We start from the raw sequence: 25890 nt of genomic DNA, 5'->3' as shown, positions 1-25890 counted from the left end.
CCCCTACTCTGCCCGTTTATTTCAAAAAGTATGGGTTAATTCTTCTGGTGGGATTGACCTTTGATATTGTTTATATTATATTAGCAAGAGGGAAGGATGCTATTTGGCCGCAGTAGGTGCAAGGACATTGATAAAGAGGACTGACAGTAAAGTGAGTTGTGCAATGTTGTGTCAGACACTTACAACCCTGCTTTATACTTACAGCCCCGTCCATTTGCATTTTCCTTAAAAAACATGTAATCTTTAGAGTTAAGCATTACATGACCAAACATTGATGATTTAATAATCTTATTTATTATTTAATTTTATTTAAAGTATAAAGACAGATACAAGTAATATTTTACTAATAACTTTATTTACGCGTTCTACTAGATAAGATACATTTCTTTTTAGCATAGTAATTCTATTTTATTCAATTTACCATGTGTTGCCCTGTAAATCCAGCTTTATGAGGCATTTAATTGCTCATATGGGGTTCCAGTTTCCCTTGAGCATCTTTTAATTCGCTATTTTAGACTCTCCTTTGACCATTTCTCTCCACTCTATCCTTCTATCTCCTTAGCATATTTCAACAGTAGAGTCTGATAGCAGAGGGCTTGCCTTTAATCTCTGCTATTCTCTTGCCCTCTCTTTGTCTCTCTTGCCCCCTCTCCTCACTTTTTTCCTCTAACCAGTGTTTTTCACTCTATTTGTTGTGATAAATGACTGTTAGATGTGATTTCCCAGAGATCATATCTCTCTCAGGGCCACACACCATAATTAGACGGCACCATTAATAATTCATTCTTTCTCTTTTTTTCTCTTTCAGAGTCTCTGTCAGAGGGTGCATGTGTGAATCTGGTGTGTGTTGGAGGATGTTTGGGAGGGCATGCACAAATCTATCATACAATATAAAGCCAATGATTAAGTCATTTGCCAATATGAAGCCAAAACAACAAAAACATTTTGATATAAACAATGAATATGAGTTTGTTGTAGAGTTTATGTAACACAAAGAATGCACAGTTAAAGCAATGAAAACACAGTGGAGTTCCCTCAAAGACACATACACACACGCGTTTGTGTGTGAATGTGTGTCTGTTCATCATTCCACCTTCAGTTAGTTGATTTAACTTTCCACACCAAAGAAATATTACAAACACTGCATGAGCTTTTGCCCTCAGGACGTTTCGGAGCACCCTTTAGCGGGACTAAGAGAATCAACGTCTCCTTCTTCCCAAGTGCTATTGATGCTTAGTGTAATAGCAAACAGCACTCTGGCTGCATTCCTTGCACTTTTCTTGCCCACTTGCACATTCACACTGGTATGATTTTCCCTTTCCCTGCTCTAGCTCTGTGATTTATTGTGATCATGCGGTATTGATGTTGTCTTTCTGCATTTTGTTTTTATGTGAACCCTGGCTGCAAAACAAATCCCCCCTAGTGATACAATAAAGATAACCTTGAAGCATGATATACACATGTTCAGCTACACAGAGCATCGTACAGATTGGTATAGATTTCTTTTCCAGAGTGCAGGGAATATAATGTGTAAACATATCTGGTCATTAAACAGTGGGAAGGCCACTGGAGGGAGTTTTTTACTGTAGTCATGACCATGTTTCATTTGGTATCATTACAAACTTAATAAAAAAAACCTCTATGCAAGCTATTTTGCATATGCCAAGGGTAATGTTCACTGTGGGAGTGGAGCCCTATTCAAGCAAAAAGCCACAAGACGCAGATTACATAAAAACGCTTTTGGCTCTTATACCTCATTGTAAATCACAATGTGGAGCAGATTATTGCTTTTTATAAAACACAATACTGTGCTTGGATCTTTACATTTCCATTTTGTTTCCTGGCGGGAAACCCCCACTTACAGTTTTAGTTTTAAGTGACAATAATTAAATGTCACCATCATGATGTAATTGTGCTTTTTTTAACATCTCTCAAAACACACACAAATAAAACAAAACGGCAAAACCCAGATGCTCCAGGGATCTTTTTTTAGCTGAGCATGACCTTTGACCTCCCCAGATCGGGTAAATGTAAAAAAAAAAAAAAAAGGTAGCAATCAAAACAAGATACACTCGAGAAGAAATACGGTAATAATAGTCTGGAGGTGCAATGGTCTGGATCCTTGCTCACCTTGCTACAAATAGCCTAGCATTATTTTCTTCCTTCAAGAGAAATGGCCGTTGCTCAAATAAATTACGTAAAGAAATCTCATTTTGGTCCCGGCAGGGCCATGTAGCCCATATCTCAAACAATGTGTCTTCACCTCCCTGGACAAATATCATAAAAGCACAGAAATACTAGAGAAGATGGAGAAAAGCAGAGATGGATGTGATACCTAGTGCTGCATTAAATCAATATCTGTGTGTGAGCCCGACGGAGCAAGACAGGTTATCAGGTCGGGATGGAGTTTGAGGTGACAGCGTCAAAGGCTACATTTGTGACTGCAGTTTTTATTTTAAAATGTGTGTGTTCTTGGTGTTGTTGTTGGTAGCTGTCACCCTGCTTTTGCACCAGATTTTTCACATAGCCTCCCACCTATCGATCTTGTGTGTAACAGAGACAGAGATTGGCATAGGAGGATTTAAAGGGCAACTATTATATAGCATTTTTATAATTATAGTTGCATTTTGTGTTTGTACTAGAACATGTTTACATGCTTATAATTAATCCCTCCTCCCAAAAAAGCCCAGTCTGCTCTGATTGGCCAGCATGCTTCATGGAAACTTGGGAGCCTCCGCTCCGTGTTTCACTAGTTGAAGCAGGAGCTACTGTATATAGTAAGAGTTGTACTTGTACCTAAAGGCTTCAAAACCAAATACTACACAACTGAACATGTCCCAACAGTGAGGTGACTGGAATTTGTGGAGAAATTACCAACATTGGCCAAGATTACAGCTATGTCGCATTAGCATGTAGCTGCTTAATAGTTTGTAGCATGCTAACGTTATATTGTAGTGGATTGAAGCAGAACTTTCTACCGTCAAATATTGCAGGTAAAGGCTTCTGAGCCAACAATACTCAATCTGACATGTTTCAGCAATAATATGACCCTCAATTGGGAAAAATATAACAGCACTGGCAGCCAAGATGACATTGTTTACTGCCGTTAGCCATGTAGCTACCATAGTTAGCAGTGGACATTTAATAGAATGTATCAGCAATTTATTCCTGAGCATTCAGAATAGTATAATAGAAAACTGAACTTTTTGAACTCACAGGGATTTGTCTATACAATAACCTCATTATATTAAAATCCATTATTTAAAAATCCAACATTATAACATTGTAGATATGACAGAAAACACGGAAAAGCATATGTTCCCTTAACAGTGCAATAGGAACCAATGAAGTGTACATCAGAGCAGACATGGTGTCCAACAATCCAAGCTGGATATGTTTAATAACACAAACCAGAAAAACCTTATAGCCTTTTCTCTGTCTTTTTAAAAAGTTGTCTTGCTTTTAAAGCAGTTACAATTTATCAGTCCGAGCTGAAAGGTTGATGATTACATGTAATGGTGGAAGAGTATCGAAATTATCTGCTCGAAAAGAAAACATAATTATCAGTAAATGGAAAGCAAAGTTTTAGTACGTCATGATGCAAGGCTGGAAAACCAAAGTGATTTTGTTGTCCAGTAATTCTCCAATGTTTTGTGTCTATCACGTTTCCCTTTTTTATTTTTGTTTTTCCTGCAGTGACATTTCAGGTTTTGTATTGCACTTTTCCCACATTTTGTACGTCTTTACATGCACTTTGCATGTTTTATAGTAAACTTACTATAACTCACCAGTGCCTTACCTATTGGTATTCATTACAGCGAGAACCGTGAAAATACTTTTAAAAATGCTAAGCAATAATCTGTCAAATGATCAGAGTTATATTTGCTTGCTTTTAGGAAAGAGGGTTATGTGAGGTAACTGAGTGGGAGGAGATGTGTTGGACTTAATGAGATCTTCAGAGATATGTGGAAATGAACGGCGGGAATTCACTTGTTAACGACGCATCATCTGTATCTCATCAAGATGATAATTTATATCTTGTTATTTTGCAGCAATTAGACAAACCAGAGCAGTCCTAATAGAGTCTGGTGCCGAGAACCTTGCTGAGATGTGAATTCTCTCACTGCTTATTGTTCTTTTGTTCACTCGTATGTCTCTCATTCTCTTTGTCTGTTTCTGTATCTCTCTTTCTTCCACTCTCCATCTTATCTCCTCCCTTCTGTCTTATCGTCTTCTCGTTTGTCTCCTCATAGCTCTATTTTTCTCTCCTCTTGTCTCTTCTCTCAAATTTACAAACTCTCTTTTGGTTTTGTCTTTCTCTCAGAAGCTTTCATGTAATTTGAAAGTTTAAAACGAGACAAGGAGCAAGGTAATACAGGGTACAAACGGTAAATTATGTATCACTGCCATCATATAATCACAAAAAACAGCCACAATACATTTTATATTGAGATATAGACTTATTTACATTAGTGTCAGGTTTAAAGGTGATACGGGACGGATGTGGCTCAGTGGTAGAGCGGTCACCTGCAAATGGTAAGGTTGGTGGTTTGGTTCCTGGCCCTGCATTCCCATGTCGTAGTGTCCTTGGGCACTGAACCCAGAATTGCTCCTGATGCTGCGCCATCGGAGTGTAAATGTGTGTGAGTGTTTATAAGCAGGTTGCAGCCTTGGTAACATTTTCTTTTTACTCTGATGTATGGAAGTTATTTTGTGTGTGAATAAAAATGGTTACAATTTCCCTTGGCAGTGGACATGAGGGATTTTTTAATGGTTCTCTGCAATAGTGACAAAACATCTTAACATTTTGACTTGCAGTGCTTACACAATGCCAAAGGGACGAAGCATTTTTTAAATGAGAAAGAAATTAAGTTTTGACACATGAGTGAACTGTTTTGGGAGAGATATGATCTTTTGCAGGTGAACCATAGTGTTATTCTGAACCGTCCAGGTTATTTTGGCAAAAGCCCCATGAGTGTTGAGAACGTCTGGTCTGTTTCAAGAAATGAGCCAATGCAACTGAGAAAGATCTGAGCTATAGTGTTGTGTTGAACTGTAAGATTATTTTGCCGAATGATCTTAGAGTTTTGAGAATGTAATTTCTTTTTCAAGAAGTGAGCCAAACCAATGGAGCAAAACTGTGATACCCAACTACGTTTTTGGAGAAGCAGTAATTACCCAAAACCCAATTATTTATAATTTCTTAAATAAGGTAGGTAAACCAAATAAAGGCTGGTGAAATGAGTCTATGTTGCTTTAACCTAACATTTTTAAGAAATTAAATATAATTGTTGCTCTCTGTCACCAACTGATATGGCCATAATACATTATTGTATATTCAATTTGTTAAAACATTCAAATTTTACATGTGAGCACTGTGTCTGACAATCACCAAATGTCAAAGTAATTTTCTCTTCATATACAAACCAATTGTGGGTAAATGGTCACAACACATTTACCTTTATAGTTATAAATCATCTAAGTCTGTGTCATGCCTTTGGGGTTGAATGGCAGAAGGGACATTTTTAAATTTAAAAGTTTTCTGTTTAAAGTAAGGCCCCAAACCTGAAGCCCCACTTGATAAGTTGGTTTGTTGACAACATCTAATCCAAGACTTTAGAGTGAGACAAAGTCTAGCAATGTTTCCTCTCCTGTCTTCCTCAACTCTTTCTGCTGTGTGCCCCCCAAAAACAAAGCATTAAATCTACAAAAGGAAATACTAAACATGACACTGGGGAGACCATTTAAGTATGCATACACACACAGGTGCAGATGCACACTCGTGTCCCTTTGCTGAGCTCCTCTTAAAAGCATTTGCATGTTTCATATTGTTGTAGGTCCGTTGGGGGGTCTGTGTTGGTCCCCTCGTGTGTATATGATGGAAGGAGAGTGTGTGTCACCGCTGTTAAATGAGGAAAGAAGGAGTATATGAGTATTTTTGTTTTTTAGAAGGTGAATCATAAAAAACGATAATGTATGTGTGCGTTTCTGTCAGTGTAGAGAGGAGACTATTTGGATGTCAAGGTAGGGGGTAGAAACAAACAAGAATAAGAGATGGCAAATGTGCGTGCATGCGTCCGTGCATGTGTGCCTACGTGTGTGTGTGTGTGTGTGTGTTTATAGGCGCTCAGTGCATGTCAGCGAAGGGCCTATATGCAATCACACAACTAAAAAAGAAAAGACCAGGAAAAAGCCCATTACTTACTACACTGCCATAGCTGTGACTGTGTGTGAGAGGGAGATGGAATGAGCGAAAGATTGTGTGCATGTCCAACCCCATGTAGCCTGCTTAGTGGTCACAGGGTGGTGAGATGAATATTGGACCAGTGTTGTTGAGGAATAAACCTCTACATATGTGCTCCCGCGCTACCAACTGAACTACCCCGACCAGCTTAATTCCTTTTAAAGGATGTCTTCCTTGAGTGTTACAACGTTTAGTTCCTCCTTCCTTCCATATGTATCAGTTTTTAATTGTATACAGTGTTAGGTCATGTTTCAGGTTTTAGTCAATTCAGTCAGTTTGTGATCCATTTTTCTATTCTGGGATCAATAATTGTACAGTAATCAGTTTTAGTTCCGAGTGCACACGATAATAATGAAAGCAAAAGGAATGGGGAACTTATGACAAAGTCCAAGCAAACTAGTGCCATTACATCCTCTTTACTCAGCATGTATTGGTGTTTCAAGAGCACATGTTTTAATGAATAGTGCAGGACAGCAGCGTGTTGTATGTGTATATGTTTACACAGAATACAATTTGAACCAGTGCTTGATGTAAACCAATCTGTGTCTTAGCCTGTATGTACATACAGAAAATGTGTGTGTGTGTGTGTGTGTGTGTGTGTGCGTACGTGCATGCGTGCGTGCGTGCAAGCGTGTTTAGGTTTGTGAGTATGTGCATGTCTTCTTTGTTTCTGCAAACTCATTCCCTCAGAGTTCCCTCTGTCCTGTCAGTGACAATCTGACTGTATTCTCGACAGCTCGGAACACAATCACACACACTCTCTTTTACACACAAACAGACTTTTTTCTTCTGTGTTCATTACAGTCAGCTATATTTCCATCCACATGTTTTTTATGCAAATCAAATGATATCAAATGAAAAATGACTTTACGGAAACAGTAAAATTTGATGAAATTTCATGGATATCGACTCAAAGTTTATACGTCTGGTCTCATCGGATTTTCTCTTGACCGACTTGTGCGAAAAACGCTGATGGAAAGGTTATTTGTCGAATAGATAATGAATTGCAATTAAGTTTTAGGTCATTTTATGGTTAAACAGACGCACATGTACGGGTTAGAAGTGGTGAAGACCAATGCGCACTGCCAGGGGTGCCGACGCAAATGTCCCTTATCATGCAACGATTGTCTACTACAGCCTGTTGTAATATGATTGATAGCAGGCCCTTTCTAATGACAAAATCCCTGCAGCCTTCAGCAGGGTGTCTAATTGACACATGAGTCTCAGCTATTGCGCCATACACCTGTGGCACAAGGTGCGCTCTAGAGTTACACAGCGAGATCTCCTGCGCCTTATCCACGTTAGGTAATCCACTCGTTTGTATGGTATTGCACACGGTGTGAACACACAGTGGTCTTGCTGACCCAAATGTGTCGCCTATCACTCTGTACTCTGTGCTTGTAGCCAGTTTGTAGACCACAATGGCGATATGCTTCATGGTTGGAACCGGAGGTCCTCTCTGGGTCAGGGGACGGGCCAGTAAAAGGTCAAATCCAAAAATACTTTAACCAGAGGGTTTTTGTGTGGCTCTAAACCACAATCTTTCAGAACAATTTGGAGTGTTCTTGTATCCCCATCACAGGCTGCCTCTACTGTGGTCGGGTAATTACGTGCATCTGCATCATTATAGCAATTTGTTGATACCGTTGTTGTTTTCTTATTATAGCTTGATATGTCGCTATCAGCTGGCACATAAGCAATGTTACAACTTCTGCATTTATGACTCATATGTAGATAGAAGGCGCAATCTATTTTGTCTAGCAAAACTTTGTTGGCAAATGTTTGCTTGGATGTTGTGCGATTCGGTGCGGAAATGAACAGGAACAACATAAAATGTCTCAAATGAATTAAATATACCAATTTGACCACAACACAGAATGTGACGTCATTACGCACAGGCTTTTAGTTCTCTTTAAAGCCGTTGGATGGAAAAACACTTTTACCAGCTTTATTCAGCGTTAGTTTTTTTTAACGAACTTCAGATAATTCGATTAGTGGATGGCAACTTAGCTAGTGTTGACAAAATATATTTCAAATATTGGCAATATGGCTGAAGGGAAGCCTGGAACAACGTGTTGCTATTATCTCTTAGCAAATTAAATTAAATTAAGTTAATTATTAGTAATTCTGTTGCTTATTCTGTGCATGCGTGCGTGCATGCGTGCGTGTGCATACGTGTGTGCTGCAGCCAGTTTGGTCTCTGTTCATCTAAGCTGTAACTACCTTATCAAAGAAAGATACAGTGTGAGTGTGTCCTTCTTTGTGTTGTTTTTTTTCAGTCTATTATCTCAAAGCTTGTCAACATGATGCATTTTTCAGTTTCTTCTATTTCCAATTTAGTGTGTGTATTTTGGTTGTTCACTGCAGGCCACAGCTGGAATTGAATCATCAGCAGGGTTGGACTTCCATTTAGACAGTGTGTATCCATTAGAAAATACATTTTCATATATTGAATATCTTAGCATATGCGTGGATGAGAGTAAGAGAGCTGTATGTTTTTTGTGAAAGTATCTGCATGCTTGTGAATGCAGTTTTGTCTTAACAGTTATTCTAAGTTCGCACATTTTTTAATCATAAAAGCTGGATAAAATGAAAATTAAATGGCAAATATTTAAATTGAATTTGATTAAATCTTGTATCAACACATTTGTGTAATGAAATTAATTGGCTGCAGTAAATTCATTTTTCTCATGTTTGACAGAAACTTTATAAATACCAGAATCCATAGAAATAAAATGGATGGAAAGGCCATTGAAATGAAAATGTTATTTGATTTTTGTTAGTTGTCATGGTGACCACACACGTCAGTGGGACCATAAAGTGTGTCGCGGCTCACTGGGAGGAGAGCGGCCTGACGCAGCTCGGGAGACAGACGTTCTCCAGAGCCGCGGTGAGTGAGGAGGAGGAGGAGGAGGAGGAACCAATTAACCCAGCATTTATGTTTAGTTACTTTCACCTCTCACATTTATCAAAAAAAGGCAAAATTAATCAAAACATTTTACAGACATAGAAAAGAACCATCACAAACCATTTTAAAAAGTAGATGGACAGAACGAAGTGAAATAACACGACTGAAACACAGCAGGCCACTGATCCTTCATCCTGTAGAACACACAACTGTTCTTTCATTATGCTGCATCAACAAGATCAGTCATTAAGTATTTAGTATTTTACATTCCTATAATGTAGCTTGTTCTACCAGAGAGTTTAAAATAGCGCCCAACTCCTTTTTTGTCTCTCGCTGTTTTTTCTTCCCATTTCTCTTGACATTAAAGGGTTTGGTAACTACGGTGGCCGACAGGGGCAAACGCACTGCAATTTCAGATAACACATGCAAATGGACAAAGCACAAGCAAATTAAGAAAACAACTTAATTAATTTGACAAAATGTATGCGCAACCAATACACAACCAAATAGACAAACGAGCTGCACATACACACAACCAAATACACAAACGCAATACAAATATACACAACCAAATACACGAACGCACTGCAAATACAGAAACAATGCAAAAAGAAAAGCAGATGCAACAAAAAACGCTGCATCCAGATTATACAACGGAAGTTCTCCAGGCTTCTAGAGGGAGCGCTAAGTGGAACAGCTGGATCTTCAACCCCACGGGATGGAGCGCTCTGCCTTTTCATTAGAGTCTGGTATAGCTGCAGCCTAGAGACCTCCCGTTTCATGACTCCCATCCATAGACTGTATAATACATTAATATTATTAATATAATATATTAATAATATATAGTATATTTTCCCGTCTCATGCCCTCTTGACTGTTGCTGTCACTGAGCATTTTTTCAAAATAAAATCTTGGACCGTCTGGTCCTGCATGTTTTTGTACTTTAGTGTTTTGGATGTTTTTGAACTAAACAGTACGGCTAACCAAAACAATTTTTCAGCAGATGTCTTACTTTCAACACGATGGAGTTAACAGTTTTGTGTTTAAATGTTTGGGCGGGATTTATTCAGTTTATAAATCCCACTGTCTCTATAAAGCTATCTCAATGACTGGTTTACAGGGAGGGACTAAAAATCCTGTCTGTTTTTTTTTTTTTTATTTCAAGAGCAAATTGCTCCAGAATATGATTGATTGAATAGACTGATTACTTATTTTATTACTTATTTTGTTGGTAACAGTTGTTGTATAATCCCAATATTACACGTAAGGAGGCCTACACTTCAGTGATGGGCCTTTCGGACGAATTTAAACCCTTTCATGTAAAATGGCTTAAACAAACGTCAACATGAAATGCTGATGCAGTTTTAAATGTTTTATTAAGTTTACAGACACAAATCTGCTAAATGAGTATCACATGTGACCTGAGCCAAGACACACCCACCAAACGAGAGAAAATATATATCAAATATAGACTTAATATTTTTTTGTTGTGTTTTTTGTTTGTTTGGTTGTGTTGTGTGTATTTGTAGCACGTTTGTGTATTTGGTTGTGTTGTGTGTAGTCGCAGCGCGTTTGCTAAATGCTGCGCAAACATTTTTTCAAACTAATGAAGTTGTTTTCTTAATTTGCTTGTGTTCTGGCCATTTGCATGTGTTCTTAAACACATGCAAATGCTATGAGTTACCTATGGCAACCGATAGCTACCAAGATTTGACAGCTGGTCAGTGAAGGCTAAACCAGGTTAAAAAGACTCAGCAGGTGTGTGTTGAATGGATGGTTGCATGTCTGTAACCAAGTTTGCAATGAGGTGTTGCAATTAAAGGGGAAAGGCAGATTCACCATGTTTGGGCAAAATTTGTCTAACTTTGCCAGACTCTCCTCTAAAGCGCGCTGAAGGAGAGTCTGGGTACTCCACATAGCATTTAGGGATGGGAGGAAAACATGCTGTGGTTTAATGGCTTTTTTTAAAACCAATCAGAATCGTCATGGGCGGTGCTAAACTCCACACACAGCCACTGCAAAATAGTCTTATGACAGAAAACTCAGATTGGACAGATAATCTAGCTAGCTGTCTCAATTTTCCCTGCAGAGATCTTAGGAGCAGTCAACAATAGTCCGCATAAATCCACCAAATTGAAATGTCCAACACAAAGAAAGCGGAACTAAACGGAAAATACATGCATCCGGCAGAATACACTCCAGCACCGGAGCAATCCCGGAAGTGGAACGCGAAGGATATAGACTAGGGTGAAATACACGCACAAAAATGCACACAGTGATATGCGCCCTCTCTCTCACACACACACACACACACACACACACACACACACACACAAACACACACACACACACACACACACACACACACACACACACACACTATAGGTTTTCTTAAGTCAAACTGACAGGGGTTGTCTGCGGCGGGTCGTTTCATCTCTGCGTCCAGTTGTCACACACACGCTCGTTCTCTCTCACACACAGTACAGGTGAAGGTGGGTGATGGCTGTGACAGTGTTGTCGGCCCGTGGTTCCGCCTGGCGTCGCCTTGCCTTTACATCTGTCTTCCTCTGTTGCAGCTAACACATTTCTGACAGTAGTATGTATCTATGTATGTTGTATCTGTGTGTGTGTGGTGGTTGGTGGGGGGGGGGGTTATTACCTTTCGTTTCCATGTGATGCTTTTTGATTTCTTTGTCTCTCTGTCGGTCTATCATTTACATCCTGTGGTTGTCTCATATCAAGTATTTGTCTACAAAAACCCCTGTGTCCCTCGCTCTGTGTAACACCCACAGACACACACATACACAGACCTGCTGTCAGCCTGGCTGTGCGGGTGCTGAGGGGAAATGCTGCAAGGGACAACTTCCTTTTAGCAAAAAGAGAAGATAAAAAAAAGACTTTGCCTTTTTTCTTGTCCTTCTCCCTTTTACGTCCTTCCTTTCCTGCCTTGTATTCTCCCAGGGGGTGTTTCCTCTCGTCTTGCCAGTGGTGTGTGTTTGTTCTCTATTGTCCTTTGAATTTCGCCCGAGACCACCACTTTCCTACAGTACACTTTGATAAGACAAACTGTCCTCTTTGCACTTGCTACATGGTGTGTGTGTGTGTGTGTGTGTGTGTGTGTGTGTGTGTGTGTGTGTGTGTGTGTGTGTGTGTGTGTGTGTGTGTGTGTGTGTGTGTGTGTGTGTGTGTGTGTGTGTGTGTGTGTGTGTGTTTGTGTTTGTGTATTGAATGTGCAACTTTGAGGGTGACTTAGGTAAAGGGAGAGATTTTCCTTTAGTTACCACCTGCTTCTCCTCAGGAGGAAAAATCACTGAGGGGTCAGCAATGGGGTGTGAATAACAGAGGAGCCACACTGAGCTGATATCCTTTAAAAAAAAAAAAAAAGTTTTAGGAAAAAAGTGGATTCCTCAATAAATATCATAATATCATAACAACCACCATGCTTATATACACGCTTACATGCTTTATTTCAAATGTAACTTAGATTAATATTTTAAAACTCCAAAGGGGGAACATGAGCCAAAACTCTCTCTCTCTCTTTAACCTAATCAGTTGGAGTTTCAGATCAGATGCTCCAGGAGTAATCTAGAGTGTGAATCTGTGTGTATCTGGCATATATTGGGTGCGGCAATTAATTATGTTAAGTGTGAGACTTAACTATTCCTCAAGCAATGATCTATCTATCTATCTATGAGCTATAAAAATAAATAAATAAATTGCACTTACATGTTGCGCTTACTGTACAGTGGGCACTTACATGTGGCATTTTGTAGTGTGGCTTATTTCAAGTTATCTACTTCTTCTACGTGATTATTGCTGTTACGAGTTTGTTCCTCAATAGTTGAATGCACTTATTGGAAGTCACTTTGGATAAAAGCGTCAGCTAAATGACTTCAAATGGTGTGTGTGTGTGTGTGTGTGTGTGTGTGTGTGTGTGTGTGTGTGTGTGTGTGTGTGTGTGTGTGTGTGTGTGTGTATAAGAAACAGTTCAAAGTTTGTCTCTTATTACAGCTGTGACAGACAGATGAACGGGTCATTGACTGTGAATCCTCTTCTACGTCAAGGCCATTGGAGCTGTCTCAGGGTGTGTGTGTTAGGGTTAGTTTATACTATATATACTTTATATAATATATAGTATACATTTATACAGTATGTGTGTACATTGCAGTCATCTTATTTTGTTTTTTTTGTTTATGAAGATATTTTGCTAAAGCTCTGTGTCATGGCAGTGTGTCAGGACCATGTTGGCTTCCCTCCGTGGTGCCAGTGCACAGAGCACTGAGCTCTGTTTCTAAATACACTGCCCACACAAAGATGACACAGAGCTGGTTTAAAATCTGCAACGTATTACTTTAACTGTCTCTTAGTAAGTTCTGTATTTTAAAGATGTCATTATGTGTTCACTTCAAGAGACTTGGAATCTACAGTCACACTAGCAGCTCTGTGACGCTTAGGCTCAGCGGTGCTTTCAGCTAAATGCTAACTTCAACATGTTAATATGCTTATAATGACACTGCTGACGTGCTGATGTTCAGCAAGTAGGATGCTTACCATCTTTATTTAGCATGCTAAGATTTGGTTATTGGCACTAAATACAGAGTATCATATTCAAATGTTTACCTGATGATGGTGGTAGAGGATCACCAACTTTACAACAATTCATCCATAGGCAACAAGAATGTGTGTACCAAATGTTATGCCAATCCATGCAATAGTTGTTGAGAAATTTCAAAGCCACAAATGTCAACCTGATAATGCTGTTAATGGAAGTCAGGGGATCACCAAAGTTACTAGGAGTCATTCAAATAGAAAGGTGACTAAGAATGAGGCAAGAACAGAATAAGTGAGGCTGCACATTTTATCTCTGATGACCCAGCCTAGAAACTAAATTGTTTAATTGAGGCTAAATAGATAAACAGATAAAAAAAATTGTCAATCATCTCTTTTAATCAGCTCTGAGACTCCAGAAGGGCCAAACCCGTTATACACAAGCGTAAGAAGTGTATCCAGCCTGCATGTCTCTCAAAAATCTTTCTGCTGCCAGAAGTGTATCTTTTTATCTGGGTTTATAGGCTAAGCCAGGCCAGCCTCTATAGGCAGAGAAACATTCACTATCATAGAGATCTGTATCTGTCTGTCTCACTGTGTATCAAACTATCTATGTCATATATTTACAGCAGCAACACAGGTGACTCAGGACTAAAAAGTCCACCTCTAGATGTTCTTACTCTTTGAAGGTTTCAGAGAGTTGTTTTGCGATGGATTGTTGTAATTTATGTGTTGTGGTGTAACCACTTTTCCTCACTCAATCATGCATTTTTGTCTCAGACCGGATTTTCCAAACAAAGCACGAATGCCGTTCTACAAGCCCCCAAAACAGGGTTTCGAGACTGTAAATTTTAGGAAAGCACGTTGGCATTAATGTATAGCCTGCCATCAAACTAGAATAAGAACTTTAATGTCTACTGAAACACTGCTGTGGAGGCCTCACATGTCATTTGTGTTCGCCATAGTGTAACTGACATGTACGTCAACTTAGCACATGTTGCTAACGATGAACAGCTAATACCTTCCAGGCAGAACTCACGCTTGTTAAGTTTGGTTCCATCCACATGCTGTGTATTCTGTGTGTACTGTGACGGTTCGGCACAAATACATGAACTATTAGTTTGATGTCTCTGGAATATTGGGCACAAAAATTAGACTTTCTAGGAAGAACCATTTGGCCTTTTGGTCTCTGATTCCCTCTAAAACTAGACAACATCCTAGTTTTTGTCAGGAGATTTTGTTGGCCATCACCATATTGACAACGCCTGACTCCGTCTGCTCCAAAAATGGGCAAAGTGGTGGAGGATGGGTGGAGCTGGCATGCTGAATGAAGCCTGGTTGCTGAGCTAGACCCCCGTGATGGCACCCATCTGTCACTCAAAGCGGCACACTCTTAATTATGCTGGGAAATTATCTATAGAGACCAAAACCGTTTTTTTGTACCAGGCTGTAAACCTGTTTAATTTTGTTTTTTGTCGTTCATTTTTTTTACGATTGCTGTGACATTTTTTTCAATACTTTTAACAATTTTACTAAACTCTTAATGCACCAACACATCTACAACACACAATTGGCAAAACTGTTAACTTCATGCTCAAAATCACACAATGTAAACTAAACTCCAACGCTAATTTACAAAATACAACAATACACTATATCTATCAAGACACTGCAAACATGTCTCAAAATAACATAATTCTTCCAAAACACTAACACGTGTTCTCTCCCAACAGGAACATTTAGTCAGTCATAGCCCAATTTCATAAAAACACTAATATCAGGTAAAAGTACAGAAATTGCATTATTTCATGTGTCAAGTCTGCACTTATTCAATAGATAATAGTATATTGTATCGATCATAGATTATGTTTTACACTGCAGTTTCTCTTGAAGCCTGTCTAAATTTTTGTTTTGTTGGGTTTAGTAAATGCATGCATTTTGTTTCTCTTGCTGCAGAAATTCAATACAAAAATGAATGAGCCATGTCAGAGTAACTTTACAGAATGTGTCACTGCCCGATGTAAGTCAAGTGCAGATGTGAGTTGAGCATGCGTCACTTTGCGACAAATAGCCAATAAGATGCTAACAAGCAACTTCTGTAATGTCAATACAGTAAAAATTGACCTATAAAACGAAATTTCTTCACTGCTGACTAGAAGTTAGCAATCAAACACAACAAAGGTGTTCAGTTGAATAGCGTTTTGAGCTAACATTAGCAATCAAACAATGATAGATAGCTAAAACGTTTTTGAAAGGATTTCCATCTTCTGTTGTTGTTTCTAATGAGAAAAGTATTTTTCATGGATTTCACAAATTTCAGTATGACACGTTAAGCTATAAACCATGAATATGAGCATGAGCGACTCACATCTGCACTTGACTCACATTGGGCAGAGACACAATGTACGGTTTCTGAAAAAAGGGAAACAGAGACAGTATTGTCTTGGTACTTGTCTTCCTCTCCCTCGTGCTGGCATTTTTCTTACTTTCTTTATGTTCATCTTTACTGAGTTGTTCCTTTTCCACACAAAATCAGCCCAAACAGGTCACTTTTACTGTATGTACTACTGTAACTTAGCAGAATCAGATTTGGCCAGGTTAGGTAAACAATAAAAAGGAATGTGACTTTGGTTACAGTAATCTTTGTTGTGATTAAACTATTTGCATAACTTCTATCTGCTGTTTCTCTCATTCACAGTAACAATGGGATAATCTAAAACGCAGGGGATATACTTTTGTTTCATTGTACCACATGAACACATGTTTACCCTGACTTTAGCCTAAGATAGGTTTAGAACATGTATCTGTTCTGACATACAGTGTGAAAGCGTTTGCAAATTTGTCAGTAAAAAAACATTGTTTTGGTCTTGGTTGAGTAAAAGATGTTCAAGTATTTTACATTTTGGGTTTAACTGTATGCATTTTGTGTCAAAGCAACAAGAAATGTGTAAATTGTATATCCTACACAGACAGATGTTGTGCTAAGTGTGTTAAGAGTTAAAGAAAGTTGTTAAAAGTATTGAAAAAATTGTCATAGCAATTGTAACAAACTGTAAATTGGGAATTTTAACATGGGGTTCTAAAGGGATTGACTCACTATTGGGTCCAGCCTCAAGTGGCCCCTCGATGAATTGTAGTTTTTTGCTTAATTTTTCAGCGCTGGAGGTTGCCGCTTTCTGTCTGATTCTTGATCACCTAAATGCTAAATGCCAATTTCAATGCCGATTTAAACCTTATACAATTAGAATGAATTCCCTTTTTATTAGGAATGCATGATCACCAAAGTTGGTCCGCCCAGTGTTCAAACCGCAAGTTTGGAAGAGGGATGTGAAACCATAACAGTTCACATATGTTGACACCCACAGACCAACAATGTAAAACCTGCATCACTGTGTCTGTAACAGGAATAATAGCTGCCTGAAGGAAAACACACTCAGAGACAGAAAGGAAGTATCAACTTCTACAGTGGTTTTGTTTTTGTTTTTGACACACAATTTTGTGTGTGTATGTATGCGTGCATGCACATGCGTACATGCATACGTACTAGAGGACAGTGTAATCTTGTATTGGAGTCTTGTGGTTGGGACGGAGCTAACACCTGAATGAACCTGTCACTGCAGACACATTGCTTTTTCAGCTCCAGCGATTACACTGCATCCAAACACACTCAAAATGTTCTGGATGATTCTTTGTACGTGTGTGTGTGTGATTGTGTGTGTGAGCGAGAGAAACAGAGAGGTGTGTTGCTTGTGCATTGTCTGTGAGTGTGAGAGAGATAGCAACAGAGAATGAGAGTGACAGAGCATTGTGTCTTGCTGTGTACGTGTCTAAACCTCTGCTGTATTTTAGGTTTCTCCTTGGTAAATATGAAATAGGTCTACTGCTAGTGTGTCCGTTGAGGTTAAACAACAAGCCGTCATGGATACACATGCACACACAAGTGGACCTCACCGAAATATGAAAAATTCTCATTAACTCAAGTGAAAAAATGTGGACAAATTTTTCTCTTTCTTCTTTTGCCTGTCTGATATTCTGTAGCATCACATAGAAGCTGCTGTACTCTTTAGCGTGTCCTTTGGCAAGGCACTCATCACACTTTATCCTACAGAGGACTGTAATTGCACAGGGTTGCTTGACACATGAGAAGGTGTTGGACTGACAAAGAAAGACAGTGATGCTTGTTGTAGAAGTACAACCTGTAGACATCGACTAATGCTTTTTACGGCAAATTTGACTTTTACTAAGGTTAGGGTGGGCTGAGGGTTGAACAAAACTGTTCCTAGATCTTTCCATATAACCAAAGCAATTAAACTGGAGCGAAGCAAGCTTTCAGTTTAAAGATGGGATAACAATGTCAGCTTGAGTTTGGTAAGAGACAGAGAGAGGCACACAGATGGGTAGAGACAGATGAAAGAAAAGCGAGCAAGATGGAAGGATCTGGAAGAGGTCAAGGGGAGCTGACACCCATCAATTTTCTCTTCTTAATCTATCTGTGTAACACATCGATCACCCCATCACCCTAGACACACACGCACTTACACACACATACACAGGCCAGATATCACAGACCCTCAGCAATTGGCTTTGTCATGACCTTTAACCCCTATATATCTGTGTGAGTATGTGTGTGTGTGTGTGTGTGAATGTGTGTATGACAGAACAATAAAGCGTCTGCTCAAAAATCAATTTACAACTGCTGCTGCTTCTTTCTTTCTTATTCATGTTCCAAAATCTGCTGTGTGTGTGTGTGTGTGTGTGTGTGTGTGTGTGTGTGTGTGTGTGTGTGTGTGTGTTTTAGAGAGAGTGTGTCAGTGACAGGAAAATAAAATAACAGAGCCAGACATACAGTCAGAGAGATTTTCTAAAGATACTGTTGCTAAACAGTATCTAAATTATTTTCAAGGCACATTTCTTGAGGCTGTGAAACAGTCGACTGTGGTGTGTGTTGAATGCTTATCTCCAAAATCCCACCCAGGAGACCTTTTGTGTTTCACTTACTGGGAACTACAAGTGGGTAAATTTCACTGCTATCTTCACTCTGGAAAATGTACTGTCACATTTCAGATAGTGTTTTTATTTAAGATCTACTGTTTTTTTTGCTCAGTGTGCCATAGCATAAACACATCATTTTATTGCAGTGTTTGGTTATTTTAGTTTAGTAATGCAATCCCCAATCAAACGGTGCCTGTTTGGAACGGGTTGATTGCTTGCCCTCTAGTATTGCTGCTTGCAGGTTTCTTGAAAACTGCTCATCAAAACAACTTCACACTTGACACTGAGCTTCCTTCAGTCCAGAGCAATACGCCCGCCATGACATAGTTGCATCCCTACAGAAATGCTAGAGTATATGGACCAGGCTATTTCCAGAAACAAAAGCAGTCATTCCAAAAGTTACATCACTGATACTTGAAATGTTTGAGCTGTATCTCTCTCTCTACATCTGTTCTATTTTTTTAAGATTATTTTTTGGGGCATTTTTAGGCCTTTATTAACAGGATAGCTGAATAGATTAAAGGGGGGAATGACATGAAGCAAAGGGCCACAGGTCAGAATTGAACCCAGACCCACTGCGTTAACAAGTAAACCTCTGTATATGGGCGCCCGCTCTACCAACTAAGCTATCTGGGTGCCCTCTTCATCTGTTCTTGAATTACTGTTAGAAGCAGCGGAGAGCAAGCGGTGCAGAGCATGCTGTTTGGCGGTATATCAGTTGATGGGTGTCCCCTCTCAATACAATACACAGAATGTACACAATGCACAATTAATGAATATGTCTGGCTTAGTCTGTCCATTTTAGTTAGATTATGATTCTTTAGTCATTCATTCATTATTAAGTTATCCTGTATCTGACCGCAATCCTAAAATCCAAATACAGTCCAAATCTTAACTGTGAAATCATTGGCTCAGGTCTGAAAGAAGGAGATGCAAAGAACCTCTGTCAGGATAAATGATACGACTGGTTGTGAATCACACAAGCAGCAGATCGAATCAGGATTTCTGACAGGCAAAGAGGAAAAGCCGGTAATGACAAAGTCTACAAAGTGTGAGGGCAGGATGTGCAGAACGAATCAGAGTTGTCAAAATGACAGAAAAGATTCTGTATGTAGGAATAAGAATAGAGCGATAGAAGATAATATTTTATATTTTTATATATTAAAAAAAAAAAAAGTTGCCAAAGTTCAAACTGAATCTGAAAGTGATTATTTGAGATGTCATTAAAAGATTCTTATGATAATGACTGACAGATCTTTATAATGATTTTAAGATCTGTGATGTCTAAGAATCACTCTCACACAGTAACTTTAATTAAAGGTGCCGGTAGGCATATAGCTTACTTTTAGCAATGCCGAGCTAGCTGTTTCCCCTTGTTTTCAGTCTTCATACTAATCTAAGACAAAGTAGATATGAGCCTGCATCCAAAACATTTTGAGCATGGCTACTGGTCTGTGTTGATGCACAGCACAATAGCATTTTCAAAATAACAATGTTTACAGACACGTACCAAAATAGAGAAAGAGAAAGGCACATACATACACCCGCATGGGCTTTTTAGAGAACGCATAAAGCAGAATGGCTTCTATTCATTAAGTTTTAATTTTAAGATGGGATTATTTGACTCCCCATTTCCCTCCCACACACACACTTACACACACACACATACACACACACACACACACACACAAACGCACGCACACACGCATGCACACACACACATATGCGCAAATGGATGGTGTGTTTGCTCCTTTTCAGCAGTCAGTATCTTTTCCATAACCAAGATCATCATCTCCCTTTATCATCTTGGTCATTATTTTTATCATAATCACATTTTCAAAAGTAGCAGGAGATACTTAGTTTGGATGTAAACGACACATTTTTTCAGCTCCAAAGATTGACTCTCTCTCCCTTAATTTTTCATGCTCTTTTACAAAAAAATGTAATAGGATGTAGTTCCTTGTTTCACTGGTTACTCAAACAGTCTTATCTTACAAATTAAAATCCAGACCTTACCATGAGATTTCTGTCTCCTTGTATTAAAGGTGTGGTTACCATTATTTTTGACCTTGTCACAAGTTAGTAGACATAAAAAGTTGTGTTAACCATGACACTTGAATGGTATTCTGTGGTCATCATGGCCAATGCTGCTGTGTTTCTTGATTCACAGTGTTAAAATGTGGCTGGTACGAATGTCTGCCTCAGATATTCTGGTGACATATTTATACAGGACACTCTTCACATTGTCTGGCCTGTCAGGATGGTTATGGATTAGGGACCCACTTGTTTGAAATAAAGATATATTATTATTATCAGGGCTCATCAGAGGATGTTTTTTGCTGGAAGGACCAATACATCTTTGGGATTTTAAAACAGACAAATTGTATTTTTCGCCCTTTTTCTTTGTAGATTGGAAAGTCAATCGTATGAGGTGATGCAGCTGGAATTTGAGGTGGATAACGTGATCAACCTGGTGCCAACCCAGACTCTACACTGGAAGATTGAGTATCCAGCTGGCATGCAGACAACTTCCAGACAAACAGAGAAAGTCTCGCACCTCTACATCACCAACGCAGACATACAGGGAATCGTACCACTGGCTGAGGTGAGTTGTGACTGGATAGATGAGAACAGATACAGTTATCTGTGAGCATACATATTGACATATCCAGCAGCATATTTTGTATGCTGAAATAGATTTTTCCCTCCTTTACCCACCTCCTTTTAACAATCTGCTGACACCCCCAGCTCATTTCCATCCTCCAGGTTGATCAAAGCTAGAAAGGTCAGCTTGTTTACCCCCTCCTGTTGCTACAAGCCTCCTGGTCACACACACACACAGCAGGTTTCACCCTCGCAGGTTTCAAAATGAGAAACAGTCTCACAAATATGGACACACAGTCACGCACATACAGCTCTACATGCCTACCTTCACGCCTAATGCTTCCCCCGTTTATGCGTCATGCTGGCAGGTGTCATTCCTGGTGAGACTCAAGCACAGTGTGCCTCCTAAAAGGTTGCTTTCCATAGAGACCCGAAACTTTCGTTGTTCTGGATTTGAGTCTGGATTTCACCTCACTTTAAGAAGCATTTGAATAAAATAAACAAATGAATAAATAAGCTGTGCTTCTATAGTATCTGCAATGTTTCTATGACTTGTTCATCTGAGTGAAGGCTGCTGAAACAAAGCAGTTCTTATACCACTTTGTTTTACATTTTGGGACTATAGACCTCCAACCAGAAGGAAGAAGCTAAAATTCCCTTGTGCAAAGGGTTGTGGTCATCATTTGAAATTGAGCCACTTATCCGCTGTGACTGACTGCTAGGTTAAGCTGTTACTCACCAATCAGCCTATACTAGAACATTAAAATCGATAATAAAATAAAAAATAAAAGCATAACAGAATAAGGTCATCGTGGTTTTGGCAATTTGTAAGTTGAACAGTTTCCTCAAACAAACAAACAAACAAACAAACAAACAAACAAACGCTGGACACTTTTTTCCAAACAGCTTCACAATTTGCTTCAATGTTTGGTTTTATGTCAATAATTTTTCCAAGATATTTAAATTAATATGATATGAAATGATATTAAATTGTAATTTTACCGCTGGGGATTAATATAAAAAAATAATTTAAAATGTAATTGAAATGAAAAAATGAAATTTAAATTAAACTAATACTTAAATTTACTTGACTTTTAAATAAAATAGAATAAAATTTTAAGATGAGACACATTTATGAAAGTAAATCTGCTTTATCTGAGTTTGAAATTAAAAAGCCATTGAATTTCTAGCACTGAATATTTATGCATTGAAATTATGTATCTGATAACTGGCAGATAACACAGGTTGCTGTTTATCGTTTAATGGATGTTTGTGTTTTGCTATTTAAACAAATGATTGAGGAAATAAACTTGTCCATGAGTCTGTTGAGAGACTTCCAGCTGACAGCAGGGTCTTTGAGCATCACTGGCCAACCGGCGAGCGATCCCGGCCGCCACCAATTGGCTGTCACGTCGGACTGGAGCTTTTCAATTCCACCAACATTGGCGCAAATGTGCAATTTGCCATGCATGTTTTTTTTTTTTAAATGCCCATATTCAAACTCTACACAGTTGATTTCTTGCATAAAAAAGACTCAGAAGTGAATTTAGTGATGAAAGAGCAGATGGAAATTGTAAAAAGTTTCCACTTGTTGGCTGTTGCTACGATGGCAAACTCCCAATCTAGATTCTACAATCAATTGATTTTCTTTGGGTTCCCGGATTTTAACACTGAATTTTAAACATTACACTTTGCAGCTGAATTTGAGCAAGTTGAAAATATATAATTGGAATTTTTTTTTTGCGTTTAATTTTTTATTGTGAATTCATGAACTTAGAAAAATAAATGTGAAAAATAGTTGTTGAAAATTTGAAGAGTACAATTCAGGGGCAACAAATTCAGATACATCATTTCAATGCATAAATATTCATTGCTCGATTCAATGGATTTTTAATTTCAAAATCCGTCTATACACATTCCATTGCTCTGACCCTTAATAAATATGGCTTCATTTGTGGGCGAGTTTTCTAAAATAATAGATCATGTCTTTGGTCTTAGACGTGTTTAATTGAAGACTCCTCACACCTGCTGACAAAGTCGTTGAAGACCAGGCCGTGGCTAGTCTCATTGTCCTGGAGCCTACTAGTAATGACAGAGTCCTCTGAAGACTTCAAGATGTTTATTTTCCCACATTCTCTATCAAATTTGTGTAGAGAATTAATAATAAATGTGAAAGCAAACATCCTTGTGGGGAACCAGTGGAGGAACAAACTTGGTCAGACAGAAGTCCATTTACCCTCACTCCTATGTCTATAAAAAGTCCAAACAAGTCAGGGGTGCTAATATTATACCCGTAACATTAAGCCCTCTTACTGATTAGGCTCACTAAGCAATCATTAAATCCTAAATCAATGCATGTAATGTTGTAAAATGATGTAAAGCACAAACAACTCATTGTTTCTCTTTCCCTTCCCTTTCTTTCATTTTCTCTTATGCTCTCTCGCAAATCACTTCCACAAGCAGTTTATAATGTACAGCATATCAAAATCAAACATCTATTACATAAAAAAACAGTAGAACAAGACTTAACCTTTACAATATACAAATGTCATTTTCTACTGTCGATTTTTTTCCACATGCATTGTTGCCATGCAGACTTCCCTTAAGGGGGAAAAAACTCATGAAGTTAAATTCAAAGCTTTCTGTTTGGAAAAGAAAACAAACCTTTTCATGGACTTACTTTTTATCAGACACGATCAGGTAAAGGAGATGATTGCTTAAAAAGAATGTTTTCATCCGTAACATTTCACCACCATTACTTCATACAATCACAGATCAAACCAGACACATTCCATAACAGACATGGTCTGGCTACAGCAACCAATAACCTCAGGCTAAAAAGTGAGAAGGATGCTTTTCAAAATACTACCAGTTCCATTACAACTGAGGTAGAGCTAATCTGGCCGGATAGCCCTCCTTCAAACAGCAAAGTCCTAGTGAGAAACCCCAATTTTGTTCAGAGCTTTTGCAACCTCTGTCTTTTTCACCAACTGGAAAAAGCAAGCTTGAAACCATTATTTCTAATAGCAGTAATATTGGGATTTTGATTGGGATTTTGCTTTTTAAAAATTTTCAAACAATTCTGCCATGAGTACATCTCATGAAGGTTTGTGACATAACACTTATTTTAGTAAGTGTCATTCGGTTTTGTCACAAGTTATGGTTAGGCTTAGGTTTAGGGTTCATGTGTCATGACTGTGTCATGACAGTGTCATGTGTTCATGTAGACAGTAGAAAACTTCAAGTAAAGTGTTACCCAACTATCTTTATATACAACACATTCTCACTCCCATCTCGGACGCTTGGTCAGGTGCCTCTGTCGCCTTTGTCGTAACGCTAAAGGTCTCCTTTAGCGTCACCTAACACACGCTTTGTCGAGACTATCAGCGTCCCTTTTGACGCTGTTAGGTTAAGGAAAAGCTTGTGAGTGGGCTTACGGTTCTGTGACTCGCGGCAACGGGACGGTTAGGTTTAGGGAAAGGTTGTGGGTGGGCTCACGGTTCCGTGGCCCAGGGGAATAACGAGCCGGTTAAAGAAGAAATCGGCTTCCCTGACGCGCGGCAATAACGGGACGGTACACGCGGGACACAAACCCTGCACTTCTAGGTGAAAGTCCTGTGTTTGACCCATCCACCACCCCGACAAACTTCCTAGTGAACCCCGTCTACATGCTACTGTCCCCAGTACGTTCTACACATTTAAGGGTGTCTTTTTCGTCGCATCAGATGAGGACAGCAACTGCCCAAACGTCCTTATTTGACGCGTTTGGTGTGAGGTTGCAACACGCATCTACACATCCAGTTGCATTGACTCTCCTTCCATCTCGTTATTGCCACTTTCTTTTGGGTAAAAGCATTAAAATGGCTGCTATTACAAACTATTTGGGCCTCTTTACCAAAACTGCTGACCAGGTGTTGATTGTCCGTTGGTTGTTTAAAGTCTGTACTGAGATGAAAGCGCCAACGTTTTTTCGAGGATGGAAGGAAAAGGAATCAAATTATAAGCTAGAATCTTCAAAGGGAGCCTGATGTAAAAGCTTTCCCAAATTCTTGCATCGTCGTCACTAAACAATTCCACATCTGAGGATTACATGGAACAAAAATACAGCCATGTGACAACATGTGGGATCTTTACAGCTGTTACATATTTTAAAGGCCTAAAAACTAAGCCTAGCACATAATTGCATCCGGAGCACTCAGCCCTGGTTTAACAACATGATTTCTCTGTCTGATCTGTTTGTGTGATTCAACTCCACCTCAGCCATCATCTACACCATCTCCCAAATCAAAAGTCAGGTTGTCAACAGTACTGATGTGGCAGTGCAGTGAGTTCTCTCTTAACAAGGCAACAACGAAAACCGTAATGCTTCCTGTCATTACCGCGCCCTCTCCAACATTTTTCTCCTAATTCCGCATATCCATTAAGGTTCATGGTCTCTTGGCTGAGTGGGAAAGAAAGAGGCCCTCTTCAGGAAACTAGGGATTATTAGGAGTAATTTGTCTCCTGTGGGGACTGAAAAAAATTGGTTTCATCTTTTAGAGAGGAGTGGGGATGTGAGTAGAGGAGAAAGAGTTAGGGAATGTGTGTGTGTGGG

General features: G+C 39.0%; 1 protein-coding gene across 2 annotated transcripts in view; it reads left to right on the top strand.

Moving 5' to 3' along the window:
* Window positions 1–25890, top strand: part of si:dkey-215k6.1 (transmembrane protein 132C) — a 255764-nt gene that overhangs the window by 158586 nt on the left and 71288 nt on the right. For both annotated transcript variants that reach the window (XM_032515274.1, XM_032515276.1), the window contains exon 5: window positions 21102–21297. In XM_032515274.1, coding sequence (XP_032371165.1) covers window positions 21102–21297 — 196 coding nt within the window. The remainder of the gene's footprint in view (window positions 1–21101; window positions 21298–25890) is intronic.

The sequence above is a fragment of the Etheostoma spectabile genome, chromosome 5 (assembly GCF_008692095.1).
Source record: "Etheostoma spectabile isolate EspeVRDwgs_2016 chromosome 5, UIUC_Espe_1.0, whole genome shotgun sequence".
Taxonomy (NCBI): Eukaryota; Metazoa; Chordata; class Actinopteri; order Perciformes; family Percidae; genus Etheostoma; species Etheostoma spectabile.
The sequence above is the reverse complement of the archived record's forward strand: the minus strand, read 5'-3'. Positions and strand labels throughout refer to the sequence as shown.